The sequence below is a fragment of the Myotis daubentonii genome, chromosome 16 (assembly GCF_963259705.1).
Source record: "Myotis daubentonii chromosome 16, mMyoDau2.1, whole genome shotgun sequence".
Taxonomy (NCBI): Eukaryota; Metazoa; Chordata; class Mammalia; order Chiroptera; family Vespertilionidae; genus Myotis; species Myotis daubentonii.
Genome location: NC_081855.1, coordinates 20,619,056 through 20,638,476, shown reverse-complemented (window position 1 = coordinate 20,638,476; position 19,421 = coordinate 20,619,056). Strand labels below are relative to the sequence as shown.

Sequence of the window (19,421 nt, the reverse complement as noted above, 5' to 3'; positions counted from 1 at the left end):
TCAGATATCCATCCCATACTGTTTACTCTTCATATAATTAGACCCTTTGAGTTCATGCCCTCCCCCATTTTCACATCATTCTGAGGAAGAGTGGGTTATCCAGGGAAAGTAAGACAGTATGTCTGAGAAACTATGAGGAAGAACTATCATTTGAGAGTTTATGGATGGGGTTGGAAATTACATGCAAAATTGTACATATATATTTCAATGTGTATTTTATAGGAGAAATGATCTACAGGTTTTGGGCCCATGAACCAAAAACGTTAAGAGGTACTGTTGTAAGGGCCTTTCCATTCTTCTGCAATGGTTCTGCACAATACAGACTGAGTCTGCAGAAAGTGATTCTCAGGATGTGGAGGCTAACACATAGTCCAAGCCAAAGAGAATCCATCCCTTAAAGTCCCTGTCTCGGGCCACGCCATGACCTAAGAACATACCAGGAAACATATTCTGGTGGGCTCATCCAGGCTTTCCAGAGGGTCTAGCTTTTTCTGCTCTGGCTCACTCGGGCTGCCGACGGACCGTTCCACCTCCTCCTCTTGGTCCCCTCGCTCATCTGACTCCAAGTCTCCATGCTCAGCCAAAGTGTTGATCTCCTTTTTTGAGGAGTACAGCATGATGGACAAGATCTACACCAAAAGAAAATCAGGCAGGGCAGGAAAGTGAGTGAGTGGTGGGTGAGAAGATTACCCAGATCCTTAATGCTCAAAGGGTAGAAAATATTTGACCTAACTTTTTAAAAGATATCAGGATTCACAAAAAGAATGTATAATTAGAAAAGAAATACCAAAACATGTTCAATTATACTTATAATAAAAGAAATGCTAACTAAAACTATGAGGGAACTTTATTAACTTTGCCACTGATCGTGTAAGTTGATATCATGCTTTTAGAATGCATGTTGGTGAACTGAGAGAATCTGATGGCCATTTTCCTAAGTTGCTAGTTTTCATAATACCATTTCTAATGGTTGCATATGGTATGTGAAGGTAGACAGTTATTTACATAAAGAGCTATAAGAATGTTTGGTCTCTGACCCAATAACTCATCTTTGAGGAATAAAGTAAAATATGTTAAAAGTTATATTCATGATATGGTCAAGGAAGCATTAATGGCAAAAAACTGAAATCTACCTTCACATATCATATGCAGCCACTAAAAATCATGATTATGAAAACTAGCAACTTAGAAAAATGGCCATGATATGATCTCAATTTATTGTACACCATGCTCATTTTGCAATCTCTATCTATCTATCTATCTATCTATCTATCTATCTATCTATCTATCATAGATACAGAGGGAAAAAACAGGTAGCTGTGTTTGGGGATAAAATTTAGAGTTTTTCTTTTTCTATTTTTCAAATTTTCTGCAATATGGTTCTATTGTTTGAATAATAAAAAATAATTTAATTTAAAATATTTCCTAAGAACAAGAGCTCACATGCTCTCCAGGTTATCCATTAATATGTTCCAGCACAGTGGCAACTACGAGCTGTTTCTTCAAGTTCAGGCCTCTGTGGGCCGAGCAAGGGTACTGACCACCTCTCACACAGCAGCAGCCTTTCCTGGACCTGAAGCTGACACTTGGTACAGAAACTCCACAGGGAACTATAAAAATTCTATTAAGAACAACCTAACGCCTATGGGGAATAGTAATAAAATGAGAATATCAACTAACATCCTACAAAAAATAAACAAAAGTGAGGACAAATTTAGAAACTCATCTTAGCTCAAAGGAACTTTAAAGGGAAATAATATTCAAGGGAACACTTTATTATCATGATATAATATTTCCATATAAAATACTTCTCTTCCAATGTTCTTTAAACAAACATCAAATTCATTTTCCCTGACAGGGGAGGACAGGTGTCATATCCCTATTTAAAAAGGGAAGACAATACAAGACACAGTTAACAACTGCACAGAGTGAGTGCACTGGGAAGAACCAGCTGTAACTGATACTCTAACTCTCAGGCCAGGAAATCTGCACAGTTGGCAGCAGGAGGAGCCACCCTCATCCCTTACTTCCAGGTCCCGGAGGAGCCACGTTTTACTGAAACCAGTCCCTTTGCTGCACTTTTTCACCAGTAGCTTCAGCAAATCAGTCTGAAGGAAGGTAGCATGGGTCTCTTCAAAATCATGAGCCTGCCAAACAGAAAAAGAATGATTTGCACCTGCCTCAGAATGAAGACACTAAGGATCACTAGGCAGAAGCAAGCCTTTAGAACCCAGTCTCAGCTAGTGGCCCAAGGTTACTCTTAAGTGAGGAATCAGAAGGAAGAATGAACTCTGAACCTTAGCCATAACCTATGTCTGTTCATTCACTCTCCAATTCATTCATTCAACAAATATTCTGAAGCCTGATACATCCTGTTTGCTAAGTCCTGTGCTAACAACAGAATTTTTTTTGTCCCTCTCCTGCTTGCTACCTTCCAAAAGCTTCCCACTGCTCTTTAAACTAAAGAGGTGACAAGGACCTATAGCAGTGATGGTGAACCTATGACACGCATTTCAGGGGTGACATGCGAACTCATTTTTTTTGGTTTATTTTTCTTTGTTAAGTGGCATTTAAATATATAAAATAAATATCAAAAGTATAAATCTTTGTTTTACTATGGTTGCAAATATCAAAAAATTGCTATATGTGACACGGCACCAGAGTTAAGTGAGGGTTTTTCAAAATGCTGACACGTCGAGCTCAAAAGGTTCGCCATCACTGACCTATAGGATCCCTGCCTGCTTCTGTGGTCTCATCTGCCTCTTCTATACTATCCTGAATCCCTGGAGGTGTTTTTTCTGCTTCCTGACAAACATGCCTGTTCCTGGAGTTTGCTACTCTCCCACCATGCAACACCCTACCCATATTCTTATCTGTCACCTTAAATTTCATCTTCTCAAAAAGGCTTTTTCTGACTCATGACAGTTTTCCTTGCAGGCTCTTTGTTGTCTCTCTTGCAGTTTAGACTATAAGCTCCATGAGATCAAGGACCTTCTTTCTAGTTCAAAACTACAACTCAGTTCTATCTGGCATTGAATGAAGGATTCAAAAACAGAAATGGTCTCTGCCCTCAGGGAGTTTATTATATTCTCTCACCTACAATAATGCAAACAACTAAAACCATAGCAGATTGTGATAAATGCCATGATATTAATAAGTAGTAGATGCATAGTGTCAATCCTAAAACTACAAATTCTCAGGGCTGGGCCAGAGCTGAAATGCTCTCTAATCCAGTCTCCCTGTGGTGCTGGAGTCTTTCCATGGCTTCCTCGCCAGTGCTGTCAAAGTCAAGGAACAAACTTTTTAAATGAAATCCTTGTTTCATGGCTAGTTCTGTTGGGAAGATCATCATCCTAAACTGACCCCTTCCTTCTCATCCATGCCCCTCAGAGAGCAGAAGAACTATGTTCCCCATAAGTCAAGGCTTCTCATCTCCACACCAACTACGGCCCAGCTCTTTAACTTGTCTGCCTCCTCCCACCCCAACTGACAAACCTATTGCTCAAAGATGCCATGGGATGCTTGCCCCTTTATTCTTCCCTTCTTCTTATCCTATGATGAACCAGAAGAAGCTATGGTGCAGAGGGAAGACATTCAGTCCATTTTTCTTCTCATCTTCCAATGTTCTGTGCCCATTAAACAGTGGTCCCATAAAACAGTACTGAACAACTACAGAAAACCAACTATCAGGAAAACTCTGTTTCTGCTTTAAAGCTATCCCTGTGCAAGACCCCAACCATTTTTAAAAGTAATCAAAATCCTATAGTTAAGCCTCCATTGAAACCAGATGGCATTTCTTCCTAGTTAATGCCCTGCAGATGTTAAATCACAGCCAGATTCAGTAGCAAATGGAAGAAGCTCACCATTACCTTTAGTGTTTTATATAATCCTTTGAGGGCCAGGGACAGGACCCAAGTTGCTTCCACTGCCTCAGGACAATGGCTGTCCATGCTGGTTTGCAGAAGGTGACTGGCGATAAAGGCAAAGTGCTGGGAATATTGGCTCAATTGGGCCTGAGAGTCATTGCATTCCTGTCCTCCTTTCTGGACCAGCTGGTAGTCCTTCACTGAAGGGTGATGTCAGGCAGGAAAAGAAGGCATCGAAAGTACAGTTAATGCCTCCTGCATTTAAGTGTCTTCCCCAGTAATGTGCCTTATGGAAGCAATAAATGCAAGCCCCCAAAATCTCCTGGTTTCAAACTTAGCTGTTATATTTAAGGCCAGCTTGCAGGGTAGCACAAAAATGGTACTGGGCCACTTATTCACCAAGCAACTGAAAGAGGAAATTAATATTCCTACTGCTGTGCACAAACAAGTTCCCTCCAAAAGAAGACAAAGGTTGTTAAACGTTGTTCTTAAATATAGTACACAAGAGACTTCCACTTCCAAGCAAGACTAAAGGATCGGATTTATTCTTCTACCTTCAACAACCAGAACACTGAAAATATATGAAACAATGGTTTGCAGACATTGGACAACAGGTAGTACAAGACTATGATCCCTGAGAGAAGGGACAAAAACCAGGTGAGCCCTCCAATAGGTCTGGCTAGCCTATATAATAAAAGTCTAATATGCAAATTGGCCCCTTCAGGCAGTCTTTTGACTGGGAGACTGGGAGTCAGCTATGACGTGCGCTGACTACCAGGGGCCGGTGTGGAACACAGCAGGCATGGGCGAAGTGCTGTGACCTCTCGCTGGCTACCTGGGGGCGAGGGTGACGGGACGGAGGTGCGGTGAGAATGTGGGGTGTCCACCAAGCACACTCTCACTCCCCTTGCTACTCTCCCCCAGGACGCCAGGGCTTGTGCAATGGGGAAGCCCTCCTGCTCAGGTGCCTGCCCCGCACCCGCGTGGCCTCTTCCGGGTGAGCCTCTGGGACCACAGGGGCTGGTCAGGCTCCCTGTGGGTTCGTATAGGAGCTGGTCTGCGAGGCCGGCCAGGAGAGAGTGTGCTGCCCTCCCGGCTTCTGTGTGGCACTGCTGGGCGGCCCAGAGGCCCAGGCTGCACCTAGGCCCACAGCGTCTGACCACGCTCACCGCATCTCCGCCTGGGGACTTGGGCACCATGACTCAGGTGGAAGGAGGTGCACAGGGGCCTGGGGGCCCAGGTGCTGCCCAGAGCCCAGAGGTCAGCTGGGATCTGCCCTTCCATGCCCAACACTCGCGCTTCGATTGCCAGCCAGGCCTAGGGACTGCACCTGTGCATGAATTTCATGCACCAGGCCTCTAAAGATAAATTTCCAGGCTGCGGAGCAAGGAGTGAAAATCCAAGCAGAGTCCGGCAGTCAATGAACTGAGGAGATAGAGGTCAGTATTCAAGGAAATCAAGGCAGTTAGAATTTATGGGGCAGTATATCACAGAGAAGAGAGATGGAGAGAAAGAGGAAAAGGGAGGAAGAAAGGGGGAGAGAAGGAGGGAGGCAGGAAGGAGAGAGAGGGAGAAAGAGAGAGAGAGAGAGTCCCTCAGGAGTCTTTGGCTGAGTACTGACCTCACAAATGTGAAAGGAAATTATCCATATAGGAAACAACTTAGTTTTTTAAAAAGTCTACCAAAAAACAATAGGCAAAACAGTTCTTGGAACTCAGGGAGAGCTGGGAATATTTTGTCTTCCCACAAGTCAGAGTGGAAGTGTCCTAGTGGGGGGCAAAAAAACTATTTGAAGATATAATGATTAAAATGTTTCCAAATTTGATGAAAACTATAAATTCACAAAGCTAGAAGTTCAATAAATCCCCAAGCTGAAGAAACAAAGAAAATCATGCCAGGGTACAATGTAATCAAAGTGCTAAAAACCACCAGCTGGTATGGGTCAGTGGTTGAGCATCGACCTATGAACCAAGAGGTCATGGTTTGATCCAGTCAGGGCACATGCCCGGGTTTCAAACTCAACCCCCAGTAGGGGGTGTGCAGGAGGCAGCCGATCAATTATTCTCTCTCATCATTGATGTTTCTATCTCTCTCTCCCTCTCCCTGAAATCAATAAAAATACTTTTTTAAATGCTAAAAACCAGTGATTAAGAGAAAAATGTTAAAAGCGATCAGAGAAAAAAGACACATTATAGCAATAACTTGCCACCAAAAGGGATCCCCTCAGCTGTGACCTCTTCCTTTGGAGGAAAAGGAGAGCAGAAGACCCCAGCAGCTTTCACCACCAAGGACTCAAGCAGCCCTCGTGGCTATCAGGGACACCCAAAGCTTTTGTCACTAAGAACTCCCTCAGTCTTTGCCTATGTTAATCTCAGCTGATGGAGCTGCCCAGAATCCATGCCACTGAACCCAATGCTTCGACCCCAACCACAGCAGCCCTGGCCCAGTGCATAACACCTATACCCTTGATGATTAGATATGAATAAAATGGGCACTGATGGGGTTCAAGCAAAGATTTTAACACAGTACTACACAAGGTGGTGCAGGCCAAAAGGACCCCACACAAGAGCCCCAAACAAGTCTGCTTTATTTATCCTGGTTTGGAGACATTTTGAAAATGAAGATTCAAAGATTATAATGAAAAATCTGACCTGCAATTGCTTCAAGTAATGGTTTGGGAGAGGAATCAAGATGAAAGCTGACAAAAGGACCAGGGTCCCTCGACTCAACCCTTAACTGAGGACCCAAAGTCTTTGCACTAGAGTGGATAAAATGGCCAGAATGTGAAGAAGAGAAGTTTCTGGACTCCTTGACATGGGAACCCCACAAACTGTCGTACCAAAATCCACTGGTGAAGCCCTGGCCATGGGCTACAATTAGATTGAGAGAGCATAAAGGTTCTACCAAAGAAAGGGCTGATGGGATTATGAACATTGGACTGTTTAACCAGAGTAAACAAATAATTTGTGTCTTCTTTACCTGAATGTTTTATGAGAATGGATATTCTGTCTGGCCGAGGAACACTTACCCTACCAAGTATTATAAAACAAAAACTATTAATAAAGTCAGAACGGAGGCGCGCACACACACACACACACACACACACACACACACACACACACACGGCACACTATGAAGAATAACAGAGAATGACAGAAAACTTTGTGGCAGAAACTATGCAAGCCCAAAGAAATGGATCAATATCTTTTAAAATATTCACACACAAAAACCTCTCAGTGAGCATATTTTGCTCAATAAAATTATCTCTCAAATATAAAGTCAAAATAAATATTCCTTTGATTTGGTCGGACAAACCAAAACAAAGATTCTGTAGCAGCAGACTTTCACTACAAGAAACATTAAGGGAAGTTTACCAGGCTAAAGAAAAAAATACCAGATGGAAATCTGAACCTATACAAAGGAATGAAGGGCACCAGGAATGGTAAACATATGGCTAAACATGAAAAACATTGTTTTCTCATTTTTAAATGTCTTTTAAAGTGTCTGACTTTTTAAAACAAAAATAATGTATTGGTAAGTTTATGTCACATAGAAGTAAAATTTGTGATAATAGTAGCACAAAGGATGGGGGATAAAAATATAAAATCTATGTGTCTTCACTATACGTGAAGTGGTATAATATTTATTATCTGAAGGCAGACTATGATGAGTTAAGGGTGAATATTATAAACCGTATCTCAACCACGAAAAAATTATTTGAAGGTAAACTATTGTAAACCCTAGAGCAGTGGTTGGCAAACTCATTAGTCAACAGAGCCAAATATCAACAGTACAATGATTGAAATTTCTTTTGAGAGCCAAATTCTTTAAACTTAAACTATATAGGTAGGTACATTGTTATTAACTTAATTAGGGTACGCCTAAGGCTTAGGAAGAGCCACACTCAAGGGGCCAAAGAACTGCATGTGACTCGTGAGCCGCAGTTTGCCGACCATGGCCCTAGAGCAATCACTAAAATAAATAAATAAAGAATTAGTTTACAAGCCAATAGTAGGGATAAAATGAAATTAAAAAACTCAATCCAAAAGGCAGAAGATGAGAAAAAAAAAAAAAAGGCACAAAGAATAGACAAGAGAAATAATTTTAAAAATCAGGAAGAGAATAGAGTTAAACGCAACTATCTTGATAACTGTTTTCAAATGTAAACGGTCTAAACATCTCAATTAAAAGGCAAGGATTGTCAGATTGGATTAAAAATGAAGACTATATATACTATGTGCTATCTATAAGAAATTCACTTTAAATGTAGGTACAGGTAGATTAAAGTGAAAGGATGGAAAAAGATATGCCATGCAAATGTTAGTAATAAAAAAAAAACTAGAGAGGCCACATAAATATTAAAGTAGATAGCCAGAACAAGGAATATTATCAGAGAAAAAAAGGGACATTCCAGAATGAAATGAGAAATAGACATACACATAATTACAGTTGGAAACTTCAACGCATTTCTATCTTACTGATTGTAAGGATAGAAAATCAGTAAGAACATAGAAGACTTAAACAACACTATCAATTGACTTGACCTAAATACTATCAAAAGGACACTCCACCAACAACACAAGTATATATATTTTCTTCAAGTGCACATGGAACCTTGTTTCAATTTGACCATAAAACATATATGCAGAGATTATACAACTTTCTTCCATTTTTAGAAGAAATAATTATGATTAGGACCTGTTTTCCTTTTCCGGGTTTTGACGTCAACAATCACAGCCCTGTTTTTCTCAGTAAAGTGCTTCAAAATGATCACATTATGTGGCTCATTGGCATTATCCATATAAACACAGCGGGTCCCCACACAGAGAACCTAGAACATGAAAGAGAGAGACAGAAAAAGCAAATCAATAGCACAAAGAAACAGGAAAAAGTACTTAATTAAACACAAGTCCAGTCCCTTTTGCTTGTGTCCTGACTTCAAGAAGCATTCAAGGATGGGGTTCTTCCCATCTCCAAGTCCAGAGCCTGACACAGGCCTGGCAAGGAACTGGTTTAAGTGCTTGCTGGATGAAGAAGCCATGATTTCACAGTCCTCTTTGTCCCAACCAGTTGAGAGATATGAAGATTAGAAATGAGATCAAAATGAATGCCAAAGTGAAAAACAATTGTACTTTGAAGTGCTTTGTAATTTACTGTATTATAGTTACTATTATTCAAAGCCAACTACTGGCTAGCAAAATGAATCAAATGACTAAATTGTTGAAAATGCAAGTTAAACAAATCATCCCATAATCTTAAAAATATATCAATATTACATAAAGGCGATTATACAACAGGGGGAAAAATTCCAAAGATATAGGCTATAGAGACTTTGATGTGTGTGCTGAAGACAGAAAGAGGTGGACAGGCCTTCAGAGGGATATACCTGGGGAAAGCCGACCAGCACCAGCAGGCTGAAGATGTTGGTGTGCTTCAGCTGGAAAGGCAGCTGCTTGATGCAGTGGTCTGTGAAGGTGGCAATGACGTCGCGCCACAATGGGGCACTGTTGAGTGACCGCAGAATCTCTGCCATGGAGCACGCCCAGTCCAAACCCACCCGGCTGGAAGGCAAGAGCTCCATGAGTGCACAAGCTCCAAATTAAACTCAGCCAAGTTTGCTACACTCCAAAGCAGACCCAGAAGCACACCAAAGAACCACTCATTAGTGTTTTTTAAATATATTTTTAATTATTTCAGAGAGGAAGGAAGAGGGAGAGACAGAAACATCAATGATGAGAGAGAATCATTGATTAGCTGCCTCCTGCACGCTCCCCACTGGGGATTGAGCCCGCAAGCTGGGCATGTGCTCTTGACCAGAATCGAACCTGGGACCCTTTAGTCCATAGGTCGACGCTCTATCCACTGAGCCAAACTGGCTAGGGCTCATTAGTTAATTTAAAAACTACCAGAATGATGCTTTTCATATAATGGTAAGTGGAAGGGGGGAGGGGGGATCAAGATCTGTTACTTACATATTGTCTACAGCTATGTTTTTTTAAGTCTCTATGAAAACTTATACACATCTGTGTGCTTGTGCATATTCATGATAGAAAAAAGCTTGAAAGGAAATTTATATATAAATTTTGTTGTTTATTTTTATTTTTGTTGTTGTTGGAAAGAAGTGTGCATATATATATACATACACACACATATATATATATATATTTTAAATCTAGGTTTTTTTTGTATATCTTCATTGATTTTAGAGAGAGGAAGGGAGAGGAGTAGAGAGAGAGAAATATCAATGAGAGAAAGATTGATTGATGCCCTCCTGCATGCCCCCTACCAGGGATCGAGTCAGCAACTCGGGCATGTGCCCTGACGGAATGGAACTGGCGACTTCTAGGTTCATGGGTCGACACTCAAGCACCAAGCCACACTGGCTGGCATGGCTCAATAGTTGAGCACTGACCTATGAACTAGGTTTGCTTCCCAATCAGGGCACATGCCTGGGTTGCAGGCTTGATCCCCAGATTGGGGCATGCAGGGACAGCAGATCAATGATTCTTTCTCATCATTGATGTTTCTATCTCTCTCTCCCTCTCCCTTCCTCTCTCTGAAATCAATAAAAATATATTAAAACAAAACAAAACAAAAAACCCCAGCACCCTTAATATGGTGTGAGCGAGGATGATTTTTAGTCTTCATTTCTGTCTTACAAATTTGGTATTGTAATTGTTACATTTATAATGAAAACAGATCTATTTTCTTCAGCCTCAAAGCCTATACTTACTGCTCTTAGGAGAAACAAACCAACCAGGGAGTTGAATCAGCATGCCCAGACTGAACAGCTGTTTTAATGTGGGTTTTGAGCATAATTTAATGTCTGTTGACAACATCCTATCTAATAAAGAGGGAATATGCAATTGACCCTCACACCATGCAAAGATGGCGGCACCCACAGCCAATAAGGAGGGAATATGCTAATTGCTCTGCCCTCAAAGACGGCGGTGCCTGCAGCCACAAGATGGCCGGAAGGGGGGGCAGTTGTGGGTGATCAGGCCAGCAGGGGGAGGACAGTTGTGGGTGACCAGGCCTGCAGGGGAGGGCAGTTGGGGGAGGCCAGGTCTGCAGGGGAGGGCAGTGGGGGGGACTGGGCTGGCCGGGGAGGGCAGTTGGGGGCAACCAGGCCAGCAGAGGAGGGCAGTTGGGGGCAATTGGGCCGACAGGGGAGGGCAGTTGGGGGGGGCCAGCCTTGTAGGGGAGGGCAGGTTTGGGGGGGCCAGGATGCAGGGGAGGACAGTTCGGGGCAACCAGGCCGGCAGGGGAGGGCAGTTAGGGGTGACTGGGCGAGCAGGGGAGGGCAGTTGGGGGCGATTGGGCCGGCAGGGGAGGGCAGTTGGGGGCAACCAGGCTGGCAGGAGAGAGCAGTTGGGGGCGATTGGGCCGGCAGGGGAGCAGTTAGGTGTTGATCAGGCGGGCAGGCAGAAGCAGTTAGGGACAATCAGGCAGGTGAGCAGTTGGGAGCAAGCAATCCCGGATTGTGAGAGGGATCGGGCCTAAACCAGCAGTCGGACATCCCCCGAGAGGTCCTAGATTAGAGAGGGTGCAGCCTGGGCTGAGGGACAACCCCCCCTCCAGTGCACAAATTTTGTGCACTGGGCTTCTAGTTGCTAATAAAAGTAATTATATTCCCACAAAAGATTCCTGGACAATAGCACTGAAGCACACTGATATTAATCAACAGCCAGACCATTGACTTAAAGAAATGAACACCAAGGTGGATTAGAGTGAGGGTGGCTACCTGTCCAGACACACAGCTCCCAGGCTAAAGAGTAGGTGGGTGGTCTTCCAGCCATCTGGCATAATGGAATTGTCCCCTGCAGCAAATAGGTTGTGTTTGGCTGAGAGGACCTTGATCACTGCGGCATCTACCTCTGATGGCAAAAGGCGGATTATTAACTGGCCAAGAAGACCCAACGTGAGGTGGTAGGTCTCATTCAGGTGGCCTGCGTTTGAGATGACAACCTGAAACATGAGTGGGAGGACGTGCTCCAGGTCTATCAGGGGGACTGTGGGATCCTGCTAAGAGAGGGAGAAAAATCTGTTCAATATAAAATCCACATAAAATCACCAACTAAAGACTCCATTCCCTTCATGTTTTATTTACAACTATCCTAGTGTCAAAGGAATTACACAATCCTATCTAATAAAGACAAGATATGCTAATTGACCCCCACGCCATCGCAAAGATGGCAGCGCCCACAGCCAATAAGGAGGGAATATGCTAATTGACTGCCACAGCCACAAGATGGCAGCACCCAGTCCGCTCAGCCCCACTGGGGCAGCAGGCACTCCGCGTGTCTGCCTCCAGAGTCCCTCAGTCCCCTCAGACCCCCAGCCCACCAGGGCCAGCCCGGGGTGCAGGCAAGCCTTGGATGGTGGCTGCCCAGCCGCCCAGGGCTGCCCGAGGCTCAGGTAACCAGGGCAGGCCGATGCTTGCGCTTCTGGCAGTGGCAGCAGCAGAGGTGTGATGGGGCATCACCTTCCCCTGAACGCCGGGTTGCCTCCCACCCCTGAGGGCTCCTGGACTGTGAGGGGCAGGCCGGGCTGAGGGACACCCCTCCAGTGCATGAATTTTCATGCACTGGGCCTCTAGTATCTTTCATAAATGGCTTACGTTCAATCAATTATAAAATACATTCTCAGGTATCATCTTACAATCCTACTTTAATTTATAACCCTACCCTCAGGAACACATAGATGACTGCTAATAAGAGTTGGTTTTAGTATATGGCTTACAAAACACTTATTCTATGCATAATACCACTGCTCTTTTAAAAAGAAAATGCCATTTGTCTCTTACCAACTTTATGGGAGGTAACATGGCTGCTAATAACCCCAAAATCCTCTTCTGGGAACACTCAGCAAACACCTGCTCGGGGCTTGGAGTAACCGCCTTTTCCTCAACTGGCTTCTGGGATGATGCTCCTAAATTGTCAGCATCTGAGTTATAAAATACCAAACTTTCAGATTTTGTCAGCTTCTATGTATGTACAAAGAGGCAAGTAAACCATTGCATTGTGCCTGTGCTGCTACAGAACAAAGCTGGGACTTGATCTATCTATTTATCTATAATCCTCCAAGGATATTGTTTTCCATTGCCTATTTTTCCCCCTGAGAGGAAGGGAGAGGGAGAACCACTGACCGGCTGCCTCCTGCACACCCCCTACTGGGGTCCAAGCGTGCAACCTGGGCATGTGCCCTTGACTGGAATTGAACCGAGGACCCTTCAGTCCACAGGCCAACGCTCTATCCACTGAGCCAAACCAGATAGGGCTCCATTGCTTTTCAGAGAGAGTGGGAGGGAGGGAGGGATGAGGAGAATGAGAGAAAAACATCAATGTGGTGAGAGAGATGCCCTCACTGGGGTTGGAGAGTGAACCTGCACACGCCCTGACTGGGGGCAGAGAGAAAACCAGCAACCCAAGTACATGCCCTTGACCAGGAATCAAACCCACAACCCTTTAGTGCATAGGCCAACGTTCTAACCATTGAGCACACTAGCCAGGGCCAAAGCTGGGACTTTAAAAACTTATTTTTGAACATGTATGTCTTGGTCAAGGAGGCCTACCCTAATCGCCATATTACATGTAGAGCCCACCCACCCTTCTCTTTCCCATCCTTTCTGTAACCCACATTCCCCTGGCCCTGCTCTTTTGTGCTCACAGTGTTTAACTGCCTTTTAACATACCATGCCATTGGAATAGAAAGATAGAAACATCAATGAAGAGAGAGAATCATTGACAAGCTACCCCCGGCATGCCCCACACTGGGGATCGAGCCCACAACCCAGACATATGTCCTGGCTGGGAATTGAACCATGACTTCCTGGTTCGTAGGTCAACGTTCAACCACCTGGTGAGCAGAGGTGTTACCCCTCTTTGCTGACCAGAATCCCATTCCATCTCAAATTACAGTTACCTGCACCTTTGCCTTAAACCCTCCCAGTCTAAGCTCCACAAAGGCAGGAGTTTTGTGTCTGTCTGTCTGGCTTGGTCTCTGTTTCATCCCCAGGGTCTAGCACAGTACATGGCACATAGAAGGCACTCAGTAAATTAGGAATAAACAAGGTAGGAAAGCAGGCAAAGTGAAGGAAAGATGACTTTTATTTTAATTTGTTGTTGTTGTTAATCCTCACCCAAGGATATTTTTCCATTGATTTTGAGAGAGAGTGGAGGGAGGGAGAGAGAAAGAGAGAGAAACATCGATGTGAGTGAGACACATTGATTGGTTGCCTCCTGCACATGCCCCAATCAGGGCTGGGGTTAAGCCTGCAACCGAGGCACGTGTCCTTGACTGGAATCGGACCTGGGACCTTTCAGTCCACAGACGGATACTCTGAGCCAAACCGGCTAGGGAGGCAAGGTGACTTATGAAGTATTATCAGTATCATCTGATACAGAACTAAGAAATCATGCACCTTGATTTGCTGGCCAATTTTAACTTGTGCAACCAATAGCTCAGGGACGAGTATGTGTGTATTTTAAAATGAAAGAGCTCAAGAGAATGGTCAAATAATCTTTACCTGGAAGTCCTGTGGGTGTGGTAGCATCAGCAGGAGAGTCTGAAATTTGAGTCTGGCATGACCCACTTTCATCTGCCTTATTTCTCTGCTTGCGATCCAAAGGTATTCCTTCCTTATGAACACCATTCTCTCCCTAAAATCAAAATGGTGAGTGTAAAAGAATTAAGGTTTCTTACTATGAAAGTTTACTCATTAATATTACAATACAAGTTTTAAAATCATTAACTAATCAACCCTGGCTAGGCGGCTCAGTTGGTTGGAGCATCATCCTGTGCACCAAGAGACTGTGGGTGTGAGTCCCAGTCAGGGCACATACCTAGGATTCAGGTTTGATGCCTGGTCGGGGTGCTAATGGGAGGCACCCAATTGCTATTTCTCTCACATCTATGTTCTCGCTCTCAAAACATATCCTGGGGTGAGGATTAAAAAAAATGTTTAAGTCATTAACCAATCAGCCTTCACACACTAAAATACTTCTGAATTCCATTAGAAAAAATCCTTCATTTCTAATGATAAGTCTATACTGCTCCACCCTGGGCCATCAGACTTTGCTCCACCACTTGGAACCTAGTATGCAAATTAACTGCCATCTTTGTTGGCAGTTAATCTGCATATCATGCTGATTAGCCAATGGGAGGCATAGCGAAGGTACAGTCAATTACCATGTTTGTCTATTATTAGGTAAGATATTTAAATGCCATTTAACAAAGAAAAATCAACCAAAAAAATGAGTTCGTGTGTCACCTCTGACACGCGTGTCATAGGTTCACCATCACTGCCCTAGACAGTGGTCGACAAACTCATTAGTCAACAGAGCCAAATATCAACAGTACTTCTTCAAAATAGACTCGCCCAGGCCAAAAACCGACTTCTGCGCATGGGCCACGAAGTTTCAATCACACTGTACGTGCGCCTGCACATGGTATTTTGTGGAAGAGCCACACTCACGGGGCCAAAGAACTGCATGTGGCTCGCGAGCTGCAGTTTGCCGACCACAGCCCTAGAAGAAGGCTTATTCCAGTCTCTAGGTAGGGAAAGCCTAAGATAAGCCTGAAACATCTTTTTGCATAAAAAATTAAGGACATGCTTGTCCTGGCTAGTGTGGTTCAGTGGCTAGAGCACTGGCCCAAGCACCGAAGGGTCATGGGTTCATCATGGGCCAGAACTAATCTTTTTAGGTGCATAATGTTATTCAATCCTTATAAAAACCACTAGGAGGCAGGTAAGAGTAGTTGGCACTGACATGGAACTACTTGAACAGTGTTTTAAGCACTTTACATACATTGACTCAATGTACCTAATGTATGTAAATCCTCACAATAACCTTATAGGATAGGTATTATTATCGCCACGTTTTACAGATGAGAAAACTGAAGCGAAGAGATTGTGGTAATGTGCCCAAGGTCTGATGGAGCAGAGAGCAGCCCCCAGGTAATCAGAGTCGAGTCTGTGCTCTTAACCTCTCTGCTCTGGCCCTCGTGTGACTGGCTCTCTGTTCAACCTGCGCAGTACAGACCATTACGTACACTGCAGTGCACAAAAGGGCCTGTATCTGCCGGCTCCTCAGCAACCTGGACAGCTTTCTTCTCCAGCGGCTCCTCTGCCGTTCGGGTGGGCACGATCGCTGGTGGAGCTTGATTTCCTGGAGTAGAGTTACCATCTGGCAATACACCAAGAAGAGCTAGAGCTTTAAGACCTACATGGAAGCAAATGAGAGAATGGTTAAAAGTTTTATAAAAAGGGTGATTTCCTGCAAATGCCATAAACCACTTTGCTACTTTATGGAAATAAAAGACTGAATTCTCTATAAGCCAAACCAAGGAGTACTCAATACAAACCTCCCTGGCTATCTAAATCTATTCAGCTCTGATTTCACACACCAAAAGTTTGGATAGTGAGGGATACATGTGCCTTATTAACAACAGATACAATAGGATTGTCTATTTAGAAAATCATCAACAGTAATGTAGTAGTGCCACACAACCAGATTTCTAAATTCCCACTGGCAAACAGACATAGTTGGTCACTCGGCACTTAGGAAGACATCTGAAGGCTCAAAATCCACTTTTTAAAAAAGACTTTATTTGCCCTAACCGGTTTGGCTCAGTGGATAGAGCGTCAGCCTGCGGACTGAAAGGTCCCAGGTTCGATTCCGGTCAAGGGCATGTACCTGGGTTGCGGGCACATCCCCAGTAGGAGATGTGCAGGAGGCAGCTGATCGATGTTTCTCTCTCATCGATGTTTCTAACTCTCTATCTCTCTCCCTTCCTCTCTGTAAAAAAAATCAATAAAATATATTTAAAAAGAAAAATTATATATATGTATATATATATGTATATATATATATATATATATATATATATATATATTCACGTTATTTTCTTCTTAGCTCCCCTCAGTAAAGTCAAAATCATCTAGACATTTTATTAGTCAAACTGCTTTAGTTATAAATAGCTCTCATTTAGAATACAGTTGTGTGGGAGTAGATTTGCATTCCAGGTTTAAAAAAAGGCTAAATTCCTTTGGCAAAGTTAAGTCTGATAGATCCAAATACGAAATACTTTGTCCACAGACATCAAGCGTTTAATTATTAATTTGTTTTACATCTTCATGTACATATGTTTGAGAAACTGCTACTTTAATACCAACGTTTCTCTCAAATGCATTTGAGAATTAAAAATAAAGTCCTGCCACAGGGGGGACACTGCTTGCGGGAAACTGGACTGTGTAGCCTCTGAACAGAACAGAGTGTCTCACTGCTGTGGGGCTTTTCCTTCACAAGCAGCTGAGGGCTGGTTTGGTTTGGCTTCTGTGCATGAGGAGCAATCACCTTTTCCCTGGTGAGCCTTCATGAGACAGTCCCCGACAAGCTGCATGCACTGGCTCCGCAGGGTGACGGCACAGCTGCGGGCCCGGGGATCCAGCTTCTCACCATCCACTTCCTCTGAGCTGGCCAGGTGGGCACTATAGAGAGCCAGGGCGGCAAAGAGCAGCCAAGCATAGTTGTGGATGTAGGGCTGGATGAGCCTCTGCCGGTCGCTGCTCCGGATGGTCACCATCGGGTGGGCCGTGATACTGTGGGTAGGCAAATGGCTGCAAAGGAAAGACATTTTTAAGGCCTACACCCTTTTGTGAGGCTCCAAAAAGGAGAACAGAGCCTCAGGGGAGCACGTGCATGGTCACAACTGAGCATTCATTACCTCTAAGGCTATGGCTATTAAAAATTTAAAGGTAAATAGGTGTCCTCACCCAGAAAAATGAATAAACACAAACGTTGTACATATCATTTCAGGATTTCACAACCCCCAGAAAACTGTATATGAAAACCAGAAGATGTAAGAGCTCCTTACTGATAAATTTTGTAGGTGGTAGTTACAGCATATTGGTAATGTAAGGAAATGTCCATAATTTTCAGAGATGGATATGAAGTATGTAGAAAAGAAATGATTTAAGATATGTAATTTGCTTGAAAATACTTTAACAAAGAAAAAAAAGAGGAAGGAATAAGCTAAGCACACAGAGCAAAATCTTCCCAACTGCTCAATCTGGGTAATGGGTGTTATGGGGATTCATTGTACTAGTACTAGTTTCTTTACTTGTAGGTATATTTGAAATTTTTTATGATAAGAGGTTTTTAAATTATAAAAAATAGTCAAGGAATACATAGAAAAAAAGTTACAGGGTTCGAGGACATCTGAGACATACCCATAGGAATATTTCTTTGCTGCATAGCATCCATAGCAAAGGTCAAAGTCATCGCACACATTGCAATTCATCCTCCGGCCTATGATCAAACCCTGGCAGTGGTCACAGGTAAACTCCATGTTGACCATTTCGTGGTCATCTCCGTGGCCCTCAGGCTTCACCCCACCTGAGGAGAAAAATATCAGTGTGAGGTGGACTGGGCAAAGGGCTCGTAGAACGGCTGCTTCCAAACCTAAACCAACCCCAGAAGCAGAGCTGTTCCCAATTCACTGATCAGGACATTAGGAGCCACAAGCATCTTCTGGAGGCCAGGCATTCTGCCCAGTGGCTCTGCGCATATAGAGGAACAATATTCTCCGCACAGAACGTCTTATCAATGGTACCGTGGACTGACGCCCTTTTCCAGCGCAGCAGAGACTGATCAAATCAATGACCAAGTTCCATTATGACCACTGTCTGGTAGAAACAAATCCACGTGCCCATTCATGAGCTACCTACCAGGACCCCTCCTCTGACAAGTATTAGGCATCTACTGTGTATTCCTGGTTATAATCATTGAGGAGGGACCTGGTTTTTGCTCTTACCTTTTCATTTCAGAATCAGAGATTAAAACAGACTTCATAACCCCATAGTGAGAAAGAATGTTAAACACAAAAGAGACTGACTGACTGCTCTGGTTTCCTTCCTACTCTAAATCTAGTGGGTCTCCAAACACTGCCATAGACTCTACTTACTGATCCTCACACCTGACCCACTTCTGTTCCCACTGCCACAACCCTAGCCCAGACACTAATCCCCTTGTCACCACTGTGATTGACTTCCTAAGGGAAACTCATATGGACAGAACCACCTTCCTCTAGCATAGCTCTGATCATGTTAATATTCTGCTTGAAAAACCTTCCTGCTCTCTGTAGACTCATTCAAATTCCTTAGCCTAGTATCTCAGGGCCCCACAATCTGAGCCCCGCCTGTCTCAATCCATCACTCAGCTGGACACGTGAGTTTGTCTACCTAAGCATGGACAGATGCTCACTCCTCTGGCACTGGACTTTCTGCTCTGGATGGTGATGCACTCACTCTCCAATGTTTCCTTCACATCACCCAGTTCTAACTTTTTTCAAAGACCAATTCACATTCAACCTCCTCCACAAGCCTTCCCTGCAGCAGTGATCACTGCTCCTTCTCAATGTTTCCAGAATAATCTGTACTTCTCCTCTGTAACTCAGTATGCACACTCTTGTACTAGAACACACATGCCTTCCAGGGCAGGGCTGTATCTTTTACCACTGGGCCACGTGCACAAAGAGCACTCAACTGCTCAC

The 19,421-nt window shown here is 43.7% G+C and overlaps 1 protein-coding gene across 2 annotated transcripts in view; it reads right to left on the bottom strand.

Annotated features, from left to right (window-relative positions):
* The window catches only part of ZZEF1 (zinc finger ZZ-type and EF-hand domain containing 1), a 113,694-nt gene that overhangs the window by 17,409 nt on the left and 76,864 nt on the right, over window positions 1-19,421 (bottom strand). The window contains exons 35-45 of one of the 2 annotated variants that reach the window (XM_059669038.1): window positions 18,100-18,265; window positions 17,225-17,487; window positions 15,921-16,090; window positions 14,395-14,527; window positions 12,673-12,812; window positions 11,611-11,891; window positions 9,253-9,427; window positions 8,565-8,697; window positions 3,870-4,066; window positions 2,028-2,147; window positions 438-629 (exon numbers count right to left, since the gene is read on the bottom strand). In XM_059669038.1, coding sequence (XP_059525021.1) covers window positions 438-629; window positions 2,028-2,147; window positions 3,870-4,066; window positions 8,565-8,697; window positions 9,253-9,427; window positions 11,611-11,891; window positions 12,673-12,812; window positions 14,395-14,527; window positions 15,921-16,090; window positions 17,225-17,487; window positions 18,100-18,265 — 1,970 coding nt within the window. The remainder of the gene's footprint in view (window positions 1-437; window positions 630-2,027; window positions 2,148-3,869; window positions 4,067-8,564; window positions 8,698-9,252; window positions 9,428-11,610; window positions 11,892-12,672; window positions 12,813-14,394; window positions 14,528-15,920; window positions 16,091-17,224; window positions 17,488-18,099; window positions 18,266-19,421) is intronic. The other variant, XM_059669039.1, reaches the window with a different exon arrangement.